General features: G+C 49.8%; 1 protein-coding gene across 2 annotated transcripts; it reads left to right on the top strand.

Annotated features, from left to right (window-relative positions):
- The first annotated feature begins 177 nt into the window (after positions 1 to 177).
- On the top strand, positions 178 to 14342 carry LOC138819715 (peptidyl-prolyl cis-trans isomerase C). Of its 2 annotated transcripts, XM_070011256.1 has the most exons (6): positions 178 to 330; positions 3252 to 3365; positions 3923 to 4016; positions 5705 to 5889; positions 8094 to 8254; positions 14097 to 14342. In XM_070011256.1, the coding sequence occupies exons 1-5, from the start codon at positions 214 to 216 to the stop codon at positions 8220 to 8222; spliced, it is 639 nt and encodes a 212-aa protein (XP_069867357.1). In that variant the 5' UTR covers positions 178 to 213; the 3' UTR covers positions 8223 to 8254; positions 14097 to 14342. The 2 variants fall into 2 exon arrangements, with proteins under 2 accessions (XP_069867357.1, XP_069867356.1); XM_070011255.1 differs by lacking the exon at positions 14097 to 14342 and having other exon boundaries at positions 8094 to 9001.
- Positions 14343 to 16994: the final 2652 nt, after the last annotated feature.

Raw genomic sequence — 16994 nt, 5'->3', positions numbered from 1 at the left:
GGCGTCCCCACGGCGTCCCCTCGGGGTCCCCGCGGCCTCCACCGCGCCCCTCCCAGCTCCGGATGCCGGCCTCGCCCCGCACGGAGCCGGGGAGGCGCGCGTCCCGCCCGGCCCGCCCCACCTCCGGTGCCCTCCCCGGCCGTCCCGGAGCGCGCAGGCGCAGCGGCCGGAGCCTCGCCGCGTCCCCGCCGCGTCCCCGCCGCAGCGCTCGCCATGGGCCCCGGGCCCCGTCTGCTGCTGTCGCTCGCGCTCGGCCTGGGGCTCGCGGCGCTCGCGTCGTCTTCCGGGGCTCCGGGCGCGCGCCGGCGAGGCCCCACGGTGACGGCCAAGGTGACGGGCGGCGGCGGGCGGCGGGCGGCGGGCGGCGGGCCGGGCTCCGGGCAGGAGCGGGCGGGCCACGTCCCTCCCGCGCGGCGGCGACGGGGACGGACGGACGGACGGAGGCCCCGACCCCCGCCCCCGCCTCTCGCCCTCCTCCTCCGGCCTGTGTTGCCGGGTGTGGACGCGGGGGTGTCGGAGGAGGGCGGCCCGTCCCCGGCGGGCGCGGGGCGGGAAGGCCAGAGGCTCGGGACGGGGAGAGGGGAGGCCCCGCTGTCCCGGGCGCGCAGGCCGGGCCCCCCGCGGGCGCACGGAGCCCCGGGAGCCGGTGTGCGCCAGGCCGGGCCTGGACGTGCCCAGGGCGCCCTGCCGGGTCGCCTTCCCGCCGCGCGCTCAGCTGTCACCCGCCGGGGAGCCCGAGCGAGGTCCGGGCGGCGCGACGGCCTTGACCGCGTGGCCGGGCGGTGCCCAGAGCCGGGGCCGGGGGAGGGGGGGCGAGGCCAGCAGCGGCCCTGAGCTGGGCGGCCCCGACCCCGGGAGACCTCGTTCTGGGTGCGGGTAGAGCCGTCCCTGACCACCCTGTCTGTCTGTCTCTCTGTCTGTCGTTCTGGGTGCGGGTAGAGCCGTCCCTGACCACCCTGTCTGTCTGTCTGTCTGTCTGTCGTGCGGGTAGAGCCATCCCTGACCACCCTGGCTGTCTGTCTGTCTGTCGTTCTGGGTGCGGGTAGAGCCGTCCCTGGGGCCTCATGTTTGCCCCAGGAAGGACGGCCGCCATTCAGTGCCCAGCGTCCCGGGAAGGCCTTCGAGCTCCGGTGGACTTGGATTCGGGCGGTTGTCTTAGGCCGTTGAAATTGACGTTGGAGGTCCAATTAACAGGTGGTTTAGAGCAGAGATGGTGAGGGGAAGGAGGTAGGATTGCTGAGAGAGAGAAAATCAGGATGCATGGCCTCCCATGTACCTCTAAGATGAATGACGACTGACCTTAGTAGTGTTGAGACATTCCATCCAAGAAGCCTGTGAAGCAGCCAGCAGCAGCAGGGCCTGTTGGCAAAGCTTGAGGTGTGCCCCCTCAACCTACCTTTTAACACTTTCTAGGGGTTCTGGGGTGGGGAGCCAGGGCCGGGAGGCAGAGGCCTGGCCAGCCTGTTCCCAGGCGGAGGGCACTGTCCCTGAGGGATGTGTGCCAAACTCTCTGAAATGTCATTTCTCTAATCTGTTTATCCATCCAATTTGTCAAGGTCTGAAAGCTCATGGTATAGGCCCGTCTTGTACACATGTCCACTTACTCTGTTCAATTTATCCCTTTGCTTTTTAGAACAACTAAATAAGATGGAGCTGTGTCAAGTGGTAGAGTGCCAGCCTTGAACAAAAATTGTTAAGGACCATGCCCTGAGACTCTGACTTCAAGTCCTAGTACCAGCATACACAACGTGTGCACGCTGTGTGTGTGTGCACACACACTCACAAAGTTGAAAGCTATTGCACTTTGGGTGGGTGGAAGTATACTGCAAGGTTGAGTGCAAAAAATGGATTTTGATTGACCAGCAATGCTGGGTGACCAGCTTTCTTTCTTTTTTTTTTTCTTGCTTTCTAACTCCTCACAGGTGCAAGTTTCTCCTCTAGTTTAAAGCTCTGCAAGACCTTTCTGGTGCTGGCTGGCCGTTTCTCTCAGATTGCATGGCTGGATCTTCTTGGGGCTGCCATGCTGGGGCCTATGTTGTGTTGAAGCAGTCTGGCATTGACCCGGTCTGGCAAGCTTCTCTATTTCGAGGATCAGTCTCAGTCTTCCATGATGGGCACTTCCTGCCCTTGGGCCACACAGAGTTCTTTCCTTTTCTGAACTGCCTAACCAGGAGGGAGGGTCTTAATGCTTTCTGGAAAGCTCTCTTACATAAATAATAATAAAGCTAGTGCCGCCCTGACATGTAGAAACTGTAAATGCCACACAGCGCTGAATACCCCATCACACATGACAGGCCTGCTGACGTATTGGCAGAAGCTCTTGTCTTGAACTTCAGCTTGACAGTCTTTACTTACTGATTTTTCTAAACTGCAAGACATCTTTTTCCTTTGACAACCCTTCTTATATTTTTTAAAGCCATCTCGTGAATGTCTTTTTTTACCCATTCAAACAGTAAATTGGTTCCTATAATCTAAACTTGCTAATAGAATGCCCTTTGACTCCACGGCCTTTTCAAGCCTCTGTCTCAGAATTGTCTTCCGACAGTGATTTGTGAAGCATAAATGTGTATAATTTTGTTGCAGATGAACCAGTTTAAAAAAAAAAGTCCAAGAGAACTTTGAAGGTTTAATCTGCAAAGAAAATGACTCGTGTTCCCTTCTGGATGTGTTTCCTTTCTTTTGTTCTAACATGGGACAGAGAAAGTACAAAGTCACGTGGGTGACTGTGGGACCTGGGGGCGGAATCCAGTTCTAAGTTCAGCTTAGGATCTGAGTGGGTTTGCTGCTCTCGGGGTGAGGCCAGGACCCGGGGCCTTCTCTAGGTGCATATGGACGTGCATATGCACTTGTGCAAACACATATTCAAGTACATGTACACACACACACGCACACACAAGCATGTTTTCTACTACTTTCCTCACCAATGAAGTCAGGACACCGGTAGAGTTGGCCTCAGGTGCAAGGGAGCAGCTGGGTTCTTGAAGACTTTGTTGACTGAATTTGAGAGTACTGAATCAACGTTTAAACTCAGTATCAAGTGCAATACTTGCACTTGGGTACCTCCAGTACCCAAAGCAGTTTCCAGTAAGTACGTGTTGAGTGAATTTCTCACATAATGTATTTAGGGCAGGAAGTTTATCTGATATCAGGTCTCTTTATAACTCCATTGTAAAGTATTTGTAATGTTGACTTAGCTTGAAATTTGCCATATTGTAAAATCCTTTCATTTTTTGTATTTCACTTACCCACAGGTCTTCTTTGATGTGAGGATTGGAGACAAAGATGTGGGCAGAATTGTGATTGGCCTCTTTGGAAAAGTTGTGCCCAAGACAGTGGAAAATTTTGTCGCTTTGGCAACAGGAGAGGTCTGCCTGTTTTATTTCCTTTAATTGGGCATAGCATTCATTTCATCTTCTTTCTCTGTCCTTTTTCCTTTCGGTAGTACTGGGACTTGAATTCAAGGTCTTGAGCTTGGTAGGCTGGTATTCTACCACTTTAACCACACCTTCAACCCCATTTTTGTTGCTTTTGTTTTCTTTTGCCAGCTGTGGCTTGCACTCAGGGCCTGGGCACCATCCCTGAGCTTTTCTGCTCAAGGCGAGTTCTCTATCACATTTGACTCACAGCTCCACTGCTGGTTTCCTGATGGTTAATTGGAGATAAGAGTCTCATGGACTATTCTGCCGTGGGTGGCTTTGAACTGTGATCCTCAGATCTCAGCCTCCTGAGTAGCTAGGATCACAGGCGTGAGCCATTGGTGCCTTGCCATGTTTTTTTGTCAGCTGATGATAAATTTTTCTCAGCCTAATGGAGTTCCATAGTGATTTTGGTATCTCATTGTTAATCAGTCCAGGGGAGCACAAGGGCCTCTCAGGGTGGGGGTTATTTCTACTTGCATATTTAATTGAAGTCATCTCTTTAGAAAGGGTACGGATACAAAGGAAGTACCTTCCATCGCGTCATCAAAGACTTCATGATTCAAGGAGGTGACTTCACCGCTGGAGACGGCACCGGTGGTAATGTTGCCTGTTGTCTGCTCCTTTCTCCTTTCCCCCTTGCTTTGCTAAGTTAGGCCCTGAGATGAAGGCAGCATAGTAACCCGGTGCGTCAAGGAACAAGGCCCCAGACTCAACTCTGCCTCTGGAAAGGATGGGGTGGGAGCCTCCGCTAGCACACACTCTGTGGTTCTCTTGTGGTTCCAGGAAGTGGTCAGCGCTCACTGTCTTCCACAGTGGACGTGCGTTCATTTGGCAGAACATTTGCAGTTATTACAAATGCAGTACTACCAGTTGGTAGCGGTGTAGACAAATGGGTGGCCACAGAGGGTGGAGCTAAAGCACCAGGCCATGCGCGCTTGAGGGGGCGCCAGTGTGGATGAGGGGGGTGGGCGGAGGAGGGGCATTGCACAGGAGCATAGCACTTTCGTCCCTTCATTCAGAAGTTTCCTGTTATTGCAGGGTGCCAGAGGCTCACACCTGTAATCCTAGCTACCTAGGAGGCTAAGATCTGAGGATTACGGTTCAAAGCCAGCCAGGGCAGGAAAGTCCAGGAGACTCATCTCTGATTAACTACCAAAAAGCTGGAAGTCGAGCTGTGTTTCAAAGAGGTAGAGTGCTAGCCTTGAGCACAAAAGCTCAGACACAGTGCTCAGACCCTAAATTCAAGCCCCAGGACCGGCACACAACACACACACGCGCGCGCGCACACACACACACACACACACACACACACACATTTCCTGTCATTATTAGCCTTTTGTTGTTGTTAATGTTATTGCTTTTTGTTGTGGTTGTTTATTGGACTAGAACTTGAACTCGGGGCCTCTCACTTCACTAAACTTGTCTGCTCAGCTAGTGCTCTACCACTTGAGCCACACCTCAGTCTAGCGTTGCCAGTTAACTGGAGCTGGAATCTCCCAGGCTGTTCTGCTTGGGCCGGCTTCGGCCTGTGATGATCAGATCTCAGCCTTTGGAGTGGTTGGGATCACAGGTGTGACCCACCGGAGGGAGCCTGGAGAGACACTGAGAGCCATGGCTCCTGCTGCGGCCTCTGCTTTGCTGAGCTTTTCCTCTTCGTAGTTGGTCCTTGGTTGCACGTCACTGCGGTCACCCTCTTTGTCCTGGAACTCTCAAGTCCTGGGCCTGACTGCGGCCAGCTGCTGTGGTGTTGGGGCTGAGGCATGGCGCACTATGGGTTCTAAGTGAAAATCTTGCTCTGTTTTTTTTTCAAGTTGTGTGACTTTCCCAGTGCAGCCTGGGACAGAGCAGCCTGCCCCCTTGGGTCGCTGCAAGAATAAGCTCCATGCTGGGGTGGGTGCAAAGGCGGGAGTGGCCCGGAACACGCGACCTGGACCCAGGCTGCCCACCCCACTGCACCTGGCTTTGGGGAACACGCGACCTGGACCCAGGCTGCCCACCCCACTGCACCTGGCTTTGGGATCCCATCCTGCCCTTCCGTCCCCCCTCCTGCCAGAGAGAGACTATTGGGTTTCCCTTGGCCTTTGGGGGCACGCCATCTTGTGCTCTACGGAAGGCTTTGTCTGTGGTTTGTTTCAAGTCAGTGTCTGGTTTCTTTAAGAAGTTCGCCTGTCCCCGTCTTGCGTCTTCTTAGGTTTGGCCATCTTTTCCCACTCCTGTCTCCGTGGGGTTCTTTGAAGAGTTTTGGTTTGACTCCTGCTGCCTCCCTTCCTCTTCTGTCCTACCAGGCATGAGCATTTATGGTGAGACGTTTCCCGATGAGAACTTCAAGCTGAAACATTATGGGATCGGGTGGGTCAGCATGGCCAACGCCGGGCCCGACACCAACGGCTCGCAGTTCTTCATCACCCTGACCAAGCCCACCTGGCTGGACGGCAAGCACGTGGTGTTCGGGAAGGTCCTCGATGGCATGGTAACTCCCGCTCTCTCTCTTTCAACACTTGGTGTGTGTGAGGGCTTGCAGGGACTCATGTCAGTCTCAAAGTATATCGTCAGAGGTCGGCATCTTCCGATAGGAGGAAGGATTATAAAAAATGAGCCACTGTCACCCTTGAGAAGAATGGTTTCGACAATTCCCCAAATGACATGAATAATAAAAACACTGTTTTCTTCTCCATCTACATTTCTCCTGCAGCCTTCCAGGGTAGTTCCCCATCGCCTAAGCTCACAGCCAAGTGCCGGGCATGACCCACACCGCCCATAACCCCCGACCTTCCCCATGTGCGTGCAGCCGGGCTTTGTACTCCTGAAGATCCCAAACTTCCTCCTCACACCTTCCACCTGTTGCCTTGATTCCACTCAGTCACCATCCCAGAGATGAGCTGTGTACTCACTGTTCAGAAAACTTATCTAAAGTATTCCTCTCTCTCTTAAGTTTTTTAACTGGAAGTAACCGTGGTTGGAACTCGGGGCTTTGCGGCTGCCAGGATGGTATTCCACCGCTTTATCTGTGCCCATCGCCCTTTTGGCTGTAATTTTCTTTAAGTAGTGTCCCAGCCTTTTCCCCGAGTAGCTGAAGTGATAAACGCACCAGCACACTCAGCTTTTTCGCTCGGGCTGGCCTGAAACTGCCATCTTCCCCATCTCAACCTCCCAAATAGCTTGGACTACACATGTGAGCCACTACGCCCGGGCAGAGCATCTTTCCTGGTCCCTGATGTCCTTTGTCCATTAGTGTGAAGCACCGGTGGTCTGGGGGCCTGTGAAGCCAGCCAAGGCAGAGAACTGAGACTGGCTTGTACAGTGCCCGACTCAACACTGAGATCGATGGCTCTGATCACTTTGGAAATGGGCAAACCCAGAGCTAGGACCCTAGCTAGGACATCTAGCTTCTTCGGGTTCATTTTGTTATGTCCAAACTAGTACCAGAACAGAAGGGTCGCTTAGACTCCACACTAACTCTTAGTTTGGTGGTAGCAGGTAAGTAGAAATGCCTTCTGTCAGAGCCAGGTGCTTAGAAAGAACCTAACATTATTAGACCATCAAGTACTTCCTAAAGAGGAAATGAGAAAATAATACCAATATATTATCTGATGAACAAAATAGTAAATTTTATTGTGATCTATGTCTATATTATTGCCATACATGTATTGCACATATATGCTTGTAAATGTATAGCACACATTTTCCCATCCCCCATTTCTCTACCTCCATATTAAGTTTTCACACTTAGCTTGATTTAATTTTTTTCGTTTTCTTTTTCCTAGTATCAGGGCTTAAATGCAGGGCCTTGCTAAACTCTTTATTTTTTTAATCTCTCTCTCTCTCTCTCTCTCTCTCTCTCTGTCTTGTCAGTCACGGGGCTTGAACTCTGGCCCTTCAGCACAAGGGGAGCACTCTACCATTTGAGCCACAGCACCACTTCCGGTTTTCAGGTGGTTTATTGGAGATAAGAGTCTCACGGCCTTTCCTGCCTGGGCTGGCTTTGTATCACGATCCTCAGATCTCAGCCTCCTCAGTAGCTAGGATAACAGGTGTGAGCAATCAGTGGCTGGCTACTCTCTCTTTTTTATTGTTATTATAAAGGTGATGTACAGAGGGGTGATATTACATAAGTCAGGTGCAGGATGTATTTCTTGTTGGATGATGTCACTCCTTCCCTTGCTCCTGTTTTTTCCCTCCCATACATCCACAAGTTCTATAGTTAATTTTCATCATAGTGTCTAGTGAGTACCACTGTTGTGTTTGTTCATCCTTTGTCCCTCCCTTATCTTCCCAAAGACAGGTAAGTGAACAAACAAGACAGAAAACAAAAACATCAACAAAGAAAAAAAACTTGTTTCCATTTCTTGGAATTCATCTCAATAACCTTACTAAACTCTGGCTTTTCTTGCTCATGACACTCTACCACCTGAGCCACGCCTCCTGCACAGCTTTTGCTAGTTAACTGGAGATGGAATCTCTCAGACTCATCTTCCTGGGCTGGCTTCAAACCATAAACCTCCAGATCTCAGCCTCCTTAGTAGCTAGGATTACAGGAGTGGGCCACTTGTCCCAAATACTTGCATAATGTTTGTAATGCTAAACTTATTTCCCACAGAGCTGAGTTGGTCACATCTTGGGACTCCCATAGCTGTCAGTCAAAACTGAGTTCCATGTCTGCACTTGCCTCCCCAGACGGTGGTACACTCCATAGAACTTCAAGCAACTGACGGGCATGACCGTCCACTCATCACCTGCTCGATTGTCAGCAGCGGCAAGATAGATGTGAAGACGCCCTTTGTGGTGGAGGTTGCCGACTGGTGATGACCAGGAGAAAAGAAAACACTCTCGCCGGGGTGTGTGTGTACACAGGTGTGAGTGTGTCTGAGCGTGCACGTGAAATATGTGTGTGCCTGCTGGCCTGTGGCTGTCGATTCTCCAGTTTCTGAAAGTTTTGCTTTGCTTTATTATGCTCTTTTAACTTGCCACTCTTTATCACAGGAAAAAAATTTTAAAACTCATCGCTCAATTGGGTGCCGGTGCTAGTGCCTATAATCCTAGCTACTCAGGAAGCTAAGATAGGAAGAGTGCAATTTGAAGCCATCTGGGCCAGGAAAACCCACGAGACTCCTGATTAATCAGAAAAAAAAAAAGCCTGATCCGCCGCTCACGGTGGAGTGGCAGTCTTGAGTAAAGCTGAGACAGCACCAGGCCCTGAGTTCCAGCTGCAGTTCCAGCACAGACAACAGCACAGAACCCACTCAATGTTTGCTCTCTATGACTTGATAAATCACCTGTTCAGGGTCTTTTGAATTGAAAAAAAAAAATCTCTTCCTCTAATGGTGCTAGTTTACATTAGAAAGACTGTATTGGCTCTTTAAAGAACACAATCATTTATTTAGTTTCTCCTAAACTCATTGGTAGCTCCATGTTGGGTGGTGCTGAAGATTTGTTTGAAAAGATGAAGGCCTGAAGTTTATTATAGTGAATTAAATCATTTTTTGCTGGGCAGATGGAAGTTGGATTGGTACAAACTGGTGCACATCATAAGGAGTTTTGAGTGATCCAAGGTGCTTTATGTTCTCCATATTAAATACTTTTGATATAAATTCACTTTTTTGGTAAGAGTTCCTTTAAAATTTAAAGTTCTTCAAAAGTAAGTACAGAAAAGTAAATATACAAGTAAATATACAAATACACTTTAAAAGTAAATACACAAAAGTAAATATACACCTGTAATCCTAGCTACTCAGGAGATCTGAGATCCTGGTTTGAAGCTAGCCAGGGCAGACAGATCTGAGACTTTTACATCAAATTAACCAGCAAAAAGCTGGAACTGGAGGTATGTTTCAAGTGTTAGAGTGCCAGCCTTAAGAGAAAAAGGAGAAAAAGGTAAGGGACAGTGCCCAGGTCCTGAGTTCAAGCACTAGCCCCAGCACTTTAAAAATAGCTTTTATGTGTAATAGATGTATAAAATGTATTCACTCTAGTGGTAATGATGAACACATTACAAAGAGTTTTATGAATCAAAATACACAATTAGGTAATTTGGAATGGAAAGTCATAGAAATTATGTCCATCACATCCCAAATACATATGCGGATGATTCACTGTTTCACTCACAGTAACAGTAACCGTATTAGAAAGTTCCCTCGAGTCTAGCTGCAGTGGGAAGGAAGAAGGAATCTGTTAGTCCCTTGCATGGTTACAATTATGATTCAGGTTGTTTTTAAGCCAGATAGGACAGTAATGCCCTCCCGGATGAGAATCCGAGCTTTACAATAATAAGCCTAGTCTGTCCAGATGGGAAGGAAACAGCCCGTACCTCTTATCATACACCCAACAGAAACCAAAAGAACCCAGCTAAGGAAATATCTCAACAGCAGATGGAAATGGCCCTGCCTCCCACTGCTGTTGGGGACAGAGTATGTGGATCACTAGCACTCTTGTAGGACAGTATGGCGGCCCTTGCTGTTTTATGTTTAGATGTTTATTATTAAGTAGTCGTACAAAGGTGACAGCTCCACACACGTTTATTGTGGGTCTTGTGGATGCCAGGGGCCAGTTGGAGCTTTGAGGATACAGCAGTGAACACAGAGCCCTGGCAGCGGAGGTCCTTGCAGGGGAGACATGAATGAAAGGGGTGGTGAGAGCCATGAAGAGCACCTCTCCCTGGGGAGGCGGTGAGGAATGCCCCGTGAGGCCAGCTAGGAGCGCGGCTTTGAGGGATCTGTCCACGCAAAGGCTGGGAGGAGGGCAGGCAGGGTCACCAGGGCAAGCCAGGCAGGGATGAGGGATTGCAGGGCAGAAAGCTTTTTGGTGGTTCATTGGAAACAAATCTCACAGACTTTCCTGCCTGAGCTGGCTTTGAACCATGATCCTCAGATCTCAGCCTCCTGAGTAGCTAGGATGACAGGTCTGAGCCACCAGCATCTAGCCTTTTGGGGGGTGAGCAGGGGGCACCTTAGATCCAAACCACAATAGACGGATATACACCTGGACTGCTGGAGTCGGTAAGTCCCATGACGCGCATTTACTCAGTACAGGTCAGGGCTCTGACAACGTCCGCCCTCACAGCTCCATGAACATGACAAGAAATTCAGAAACACGCTACGTGGATACGCGGCAGGAAATCAGCTGGGAGGTAAAATGGGAGAGGGGTAGAGGGAAGGTGGTCGAGGCCAGCCTGTGTGGGGACTGATGGAGAAAGGGAGCCACTAGCGATGGGGACACTGGAAGAAGAGAAAGTGGGTGGAGGGACAAGTACAGAGCTGGGTTCCAGAAGCAGCAGAGAGGCCTGTGCGCAGAGCCTGGAGTGGGGGAAGGGCCAACAGAGCATCCCTGGGCCTGGGCCTTGGTGATGGCTTAGGCCTGAATAGTTGACCCCAGTGAAGTGAATGATGCTCAGTCGTGGGACTTCCTATAGGATTATTAGGAAAGTCAGCCCTCTTTCTACCAGAGGACTAAGAATGAACTCACCCAGAAGGGAGCCGCTCCAAGAGATAGTTGATTCACACCCAGCTTTCCATGACACAAGCCAATCATCTCTGGTTTTGCTTAGGCCAGGGTGAACTGATTTCCCTTGACTTGCAACCTAAGGTCTTTGTCTAATACAGCGATACTGAAAACATTTTCTGATAGAGACAAGGATAAGGAATTGCTAACAGAAACTTGAACCCCAAATGGTTATGAAGCCTACATCTCTGAAGACTGGTATGGCAGATACGGATGCAGATAGGGTTATGTTTAAGGAAAAGGGCAGAAGTTCTGCATGTAGCAGAACAAGGTCAGACTCACACAAAGTAAATGCAAGGGGTGGGATTTTTTTTTACATTTAAAACACATTTTTCCAATTTAAGGCCTTGGTTTGTGAGCACAGTGTATCCAGATCAACGTCACCCATCCCTCCCAACCCCACCCCATCCCTCAGTTTCCCTGCTTCCATTTTCACATATGTTCGTTGAATATTACCACCCTTCCTCTCTCCCCTGTCCGCCCTCATTTGATCTTACTTCCCCTTGGACTCCCAGGTCCCAGAGTCCTGGTAGTCATTTTGTTAGACTGTATGCTACTTGTTCAGAGGAGTTATACTATTGGAATCCTCCCCTGCATGGACCATATTCTAGTTCATACGTTTGTGTATATATTCAAACGATTCTGCTTATGCTTACACATATATTTATCACAAATCTAACTTTCACACATGAGAAAAATCATGCATCTTTTGTCTCTCATAAATTTTTACCAGTCCATCCATTTCCCTGCAAATGATGCGCTGTCATTCTTCCTGATGGGTGGGACTTCGTACTTTCTTTTTTTTTTTTTTTATTGTGAAAATATTGTACAGAGTTACTCTTTATTTCTGTACTTTATTTTCTTTGCAGGTTTCCAATTTTTCTCTAGGGTGCAATTAAGTAAAAGGAAAATTTATTTTTATCTTCTCCTTTGGAATTTTCTTTTTTTTTTTTTTTTTTTTGTCGGTCGTGGGGCTTGAACTCTGGGCCTGGGCACTGTCCCTCAGCTCTTCAGCTCAAGGCGAGCGCTCTACCACTTGAGCTACAGCGCCACTTCCGGTTTTCTGGTGGTTTATTGGAGATAGGAGTCTCACGGTCTTTCTTGCCCGGGCTGGCTTTGAACCGCGATCCTCAGATCTCAGCCTCCTGAGTAGCTAGGATTACAGGCATGAGCCACCAGTGCCCGGCTCCTTTGGAATTTTCTTAACACCAAGCAGTTGGCCTAGGGGTTTTATCTTCACGTGTCCATGTGTATAGGAGGTGTCTTGATCAGTCACCCCTCCCATGGCTCTTCCTCTTCCCCTCCTCCTCTCGCTTGCTCTGTTTCCACACGTGTGCATGTTCGCCCTTCCTCTCCCCCACCCTTTGCTTCTCCTCTCCTGTCAGCTCCCACCCTCCAAAAAGCTTCAACTTCCTCACCTGCCTGGTAATTGCTCAAAAGGGTTTCACCAACCTCTGGAGGTGTGGCTCGGCAGTTTGGAGCCAGTCTTACCTTATTTAAAATAAAAATGACCTAGAGCTGGGAAGGTGGCTCAGTGGTAGAGCGCTTGCCTTGCACGCATGAGGCCCTGGGTTCAATTCCTCAGCACCACATAAGCAAAAAGAAAAAAGCCGGAAGTGGCGCTGTGGCTCAAGTGGTAGAGCGCTAGCCTTGAGCTGAAGAGCTGAGGGACAGCGCCCAGGCCCAGAGTTCAGGCCCCAGGACCAGACCCCTCCCCCAAAAAATAAAATAAAAAAGATCTAGGATGGAATTAGGAATAACTGACCTTTTATATGTGCAAAAGTGCCTTTAGTCTCTGAGGTCAGAGGGCACAGCAGCTACTGCAAGTCCCCCCAGGGACCCCTCCCTCCCGGCCCAGCCTTCTAAGTGTGCTACCAAGGGTTTAGCAAGTGCCCCGTTCAGCGACAAAGCCAAAGCAGTTTGTGTTGGAAGTGCTGAAATTCTGAGACCACCACTCACAGGTAATAGATTATCACATCATCTATCTGTGGTGCCAAATGACACTGGCAGAGTTCTTAGCCTGTTGGGTGTCAGGGGCTCAGCCCGTAATCCTAACTACTCAGGTCTGAGGATCACTTTGGAAGCCAGCTATGACAGAAAAGCCTGTGAAACGCTTATCCCCAAAAAGCCAGAAGTGAAGTTGTGGCTCAAGTGGTAGAGCACCAGCCTTGAGCCAAACGGCTCAGAAGACATACTCAGGCCCTGAGTTCAGTACACACACATGCCCCAAAGGGAGGGGAGGAATGAGTTTATTTCTCCTCTGATGTGTTCTCCATGAAGGCATCAGATGAAAACATCAGCCAACTCGATGGCTGGGGAAGTAAGAGAGAACTGATCATTTTATTGGCCAGCATGTTCAGCGAAAGCTTTTGGAATACACTTCGGTTATTTTGTCAGCGGACACAAGAGTCCTGGGAGTGGGAATGGAATCAGGAAAATATTAACTGGACACCATGGCCAAGCCCGAATTATTACCATTTAGTCTAGGATCACTTGTTATAAACGATTTTAAACGTGTTGTTGTCCTCAGCCACAGTCTGTTTTATTCTCTTTCAAGTGCTATTCAGCCATTTTCTGTATCATCAACTAAGAATTCAGTGAAAATTATCCATGGGTCAGATTAGTTAGAATGACATTTTGGGAATTATCTCTTACTTCATTTCTGATGAATTTTTAGATTTTGAACAAAATTTGAACCTCGTTTCTCAGTTCAGCCGTTTTGAGTTACATAAAGACCAAAACATGGCAAGGATTTTATAGCAGGAAAAGGGTTTTTGTTTTTGTTTTCCAATATTCTTATAATTCAGACAGCTGAAGAAATCTTTGATCTAGAAGGTTTGGCAATTCAAAGACCCTTCAGGGCACTTTTCCCCCTTCCAAATTAAAAAAGAGTAAAAACAGTATTTGTAATGGAAAATGTTGGTGCCATAAAGGACATTTATGCCTTTCACTTAATTCTGTAATTCATCTTGCAGATTGAAGACATTGGCCCAGAGTAAATTCTAGGTGTGATATAACATAGCTTGCTCCAAGGCTTTCAAGTGTTGTTGAGATGCCGGAGGAGTGGGAAATAGCTGCTGGCATTAATGCAGAACTGGATGAAACAGTGTCAGAAAGAAATGTTCTATGTGGGATAAAACAAATGCATTTCAAAATTCATTCATGGAATCTTCTTTTTTGTAGGTTGTGGCGCTTGAACTCTAGGCCTGCGCGCTGTCCCTCACCTCTTCAGCTCAAGAAGATTGCTCTACCACTTGAGCCACAGCGCCACTTCCGTTTTTCTGGTGGTTAATTGGAGATGAGACTCTCGGACTTTCCTGCCCGGGCTGGCTTTGAACCATGAACCTCAGATCTCAGCCTCTTGAGTAGTTAGGATTACAGGTGTGAGCACCCGCACCCGGCTTGATTCATGGAATTCTTTTATTTTTTTTTTGGGGGGGGGTCCGGTCGTGGGGCCTGAACTCTGGACCTGGGCACTGTCCCTCAGATCTTCAGCTCAAGGCTAGCGCTCTACCACTTGAGCCACAGTGCCACTTCCAGCTTTTTTTCTTATGTGGTGCTGAGGAATCAAACCCAGGGCCTCAGGCATGCAAGGCAAGCGCTCTACCACTGAGCCACCTTCCCAGCCCAATTCATGGAATTCTTATCCCCTGACTAAGTTACAATAATCGGGAGTCACAAATTTGGAGAAGCCAATACACCCAACCCCCATCTCTCCACCCCTTTTTGTGACAGTTCCAGGGCTTGAATTTCAGTCCTTGTACTTGCTTTGGCTTGCTCGATGGTGCTCTACTACCTGAGCCACACTGCCAGCACAGCTTTTGGCTGGTTAATTACACGTGGAGTTTCTCAGGCTTGTTTACCCATGCTGACTGACTGACTTTGGACTGCAATCTTCCAGGTCTCACCTCCTGAGTAGCTAGGATTAAGGCGTGAGTTACCATGCCTGGATCCTCCCTGCTTTTTCTGTGAGTGTGCCAAGCCTGCGGCTTGAACTCAAGGGGGGGAGGGGCTGAACCTTTTTGGCTCAAGATTAGCACTCTACCATTTGAGCGGCAGCTTCATATCTGTTTTTTGGCAGTAAATGGTGATCGTCTCATGGACTTTCCTGCTCTGGCTCGCTTTGAACTGTGATCCTCAGATCTCAACCTCCTGAGTAGCTGGGATTTCGAGGCCTGGGCCACGGATGCCTCACTGATTCCCTGCTTTTGAGGTCCTGTGGAAGCATGTAGGAAGTGCGTGGACGTCTCCAAAGCCTCTCGAGTTTCAGTGTCAGGGATTTGCTCCTGCTCGTTCTAGGCCTTTAAACGCAGCTAGCGTGGCTGTCTGTCCCGGATGGGAGCTCTTAGGCTGGTCTCTGGGTAGAGAACCTTGCATGAAGACGTCCCCTGTCTTCTACCTGGACTCTGAAGGCAGATCTGCTTCGGGGACTCCGGCAGCTGCCCGTGATGCGGAGGCGCGGTCCGGTCAGCCAGGAGCAGGACAGGACTCTGTGTCCGGGCCTGGGCCCGCCGCGCAGCCTCACCTCCGCGCTCCACCGCGGTGGCCAGGCCTGTGGCTGCCTTGTGCCGCTCCCGGTGGCCTCGGCGTCTCGTGGGCTCAGCGGAGGCCCTGCCGATGGGCGCCCACCCGAGGCCTCGCTGCTCACTCCCTCGGTGTCCCCCACCTCCTCCCTGGACCAGAACGAGGGGTAGATGCTGAATCCGCTTCTCCTGGACAGAACGTGACCCACACCCAACTGCTGCTCCATCTGTAGGCCTAACACCGGCGACCAGCAACACCACACCCGGCGGCATGAGAATCCCTCAGGCCGTAATGGTTAAACACTGGCATTTGTATTTCAACTCTAGTGTTTTCCCAAGAGCATCTTTTTTTAAAAAAACAAAACCAACAAGGAAGCTTTCCCATTTGAGCCTTAAACAGAAGTAGCCTGGCAGGAGTGAGGCAAGTGGTTGCCGGGTGTGGTGGTAGACGCCTGTAGTCCCAGCCTCTAAGCAGAAGAGGCAGGAGGGTTAAGCCTGAAGCCAGCCTGGGCTAAATACTTATCAAAACCCTGTCTCAGCCCAGCATGTGACCCCCAAGTGCACGGCAGTCGTACTGAAATGACACGGACTGTCGCAGCCTTGGGAGCCAATGAGGTCCGCGCCCGCGGTTGTACCCAAAGGCAGGAAGCAGCTCATGTGTGCAGGCCACGTTTCCAGTCATACTCTTAGGACATCGATTTCTCTAGCAAATGACGACTACTCCCGTGGCCCAACACCGTCATAACACCTCCCCTTAATACAGGAATGTGTGTCCCTGCCTTCGCTGGAGCCGTGTCTGCCTGGAAAGCCAGCCAAGGCCCAGCATGTCGTTTGCTCCTTAGCCTGACTTTCTGCTGCTGAATTCAAAGCCTAGAATTGCCATTGAGGATGAAAACCAAAACAGCCTGGAACTGAGCTTCCCACTCAATTTCATAAACCCCGAGGTCTCTCCCTAGTAAATGGCTGGAAAACTCCAGCATCACATGACCACCACAGTGGCTAAGGCCCCGGGGAGTGAACGCATGACGTGAACAGCACTTTTTTATCCGTCTGGCATGTTGATGGAAACTGCCTCAAACAAACCAGCCTACAAGCTTTCTCTGAGCCTCATCCTTTGGCCAGGCCTGGAATCCCAGCTACTCGGCAGGCTTCAACCTGGAGGATCTGAGTTCAAAGCCAGCCTGGGCAGAAAAGCTCATGGGACTGTCTCACCAAGTAATGAGCAAAAAGCCATGCTAACAGTATGGCTCAAGTGGTAGAGCACCAGCTGTGAGTGAGCAAGCCAAGTGAGCATTAGGACCCGAGTTAACTCTGGGAGTGCCACTCCATCTTCTATTAGCTAACAAAACTGGGCTGGAGGCGTGGCTCAACCCTGGGTTCAAGTTCTGTTACTGGGATACACATTCGCACACAGGAAATGGGACTATGCTGCTAACTCATCCAGTATTCAATGAGTATTTATTGGCCTAATAATAAATGCTTAGAAAGAAGTGAGAGGTTTTATGTTTGTGTTGCATAAAGTTCCAGGCACAGAAGACAAATTCAAATATTTCTTGCT

The sequence above is a fragment of the Dipodomys merriami genome, unplaced genomic scaffold (assembly GCF_024711535.1).
Source record: "Dipodomys merriami isolate MVZ:Mamm:240054 unplaced genomic scaffold, mDipMer1.0.p SCAF_81, whole genome shotgun sequence".
In the NCBI taxonomy this organism is placed as follows: domain Eukaryota; kingdom Metazoa; phylum Chordata; class Mammalia; order Rodentia; family Heteromyidae; genus Dipodomys; species Dipodomys merriami.
Note: the sequence above shows the minus strand (reverse complement) of the source record. Positions and strands in the feature narration are given on the sequence as shown.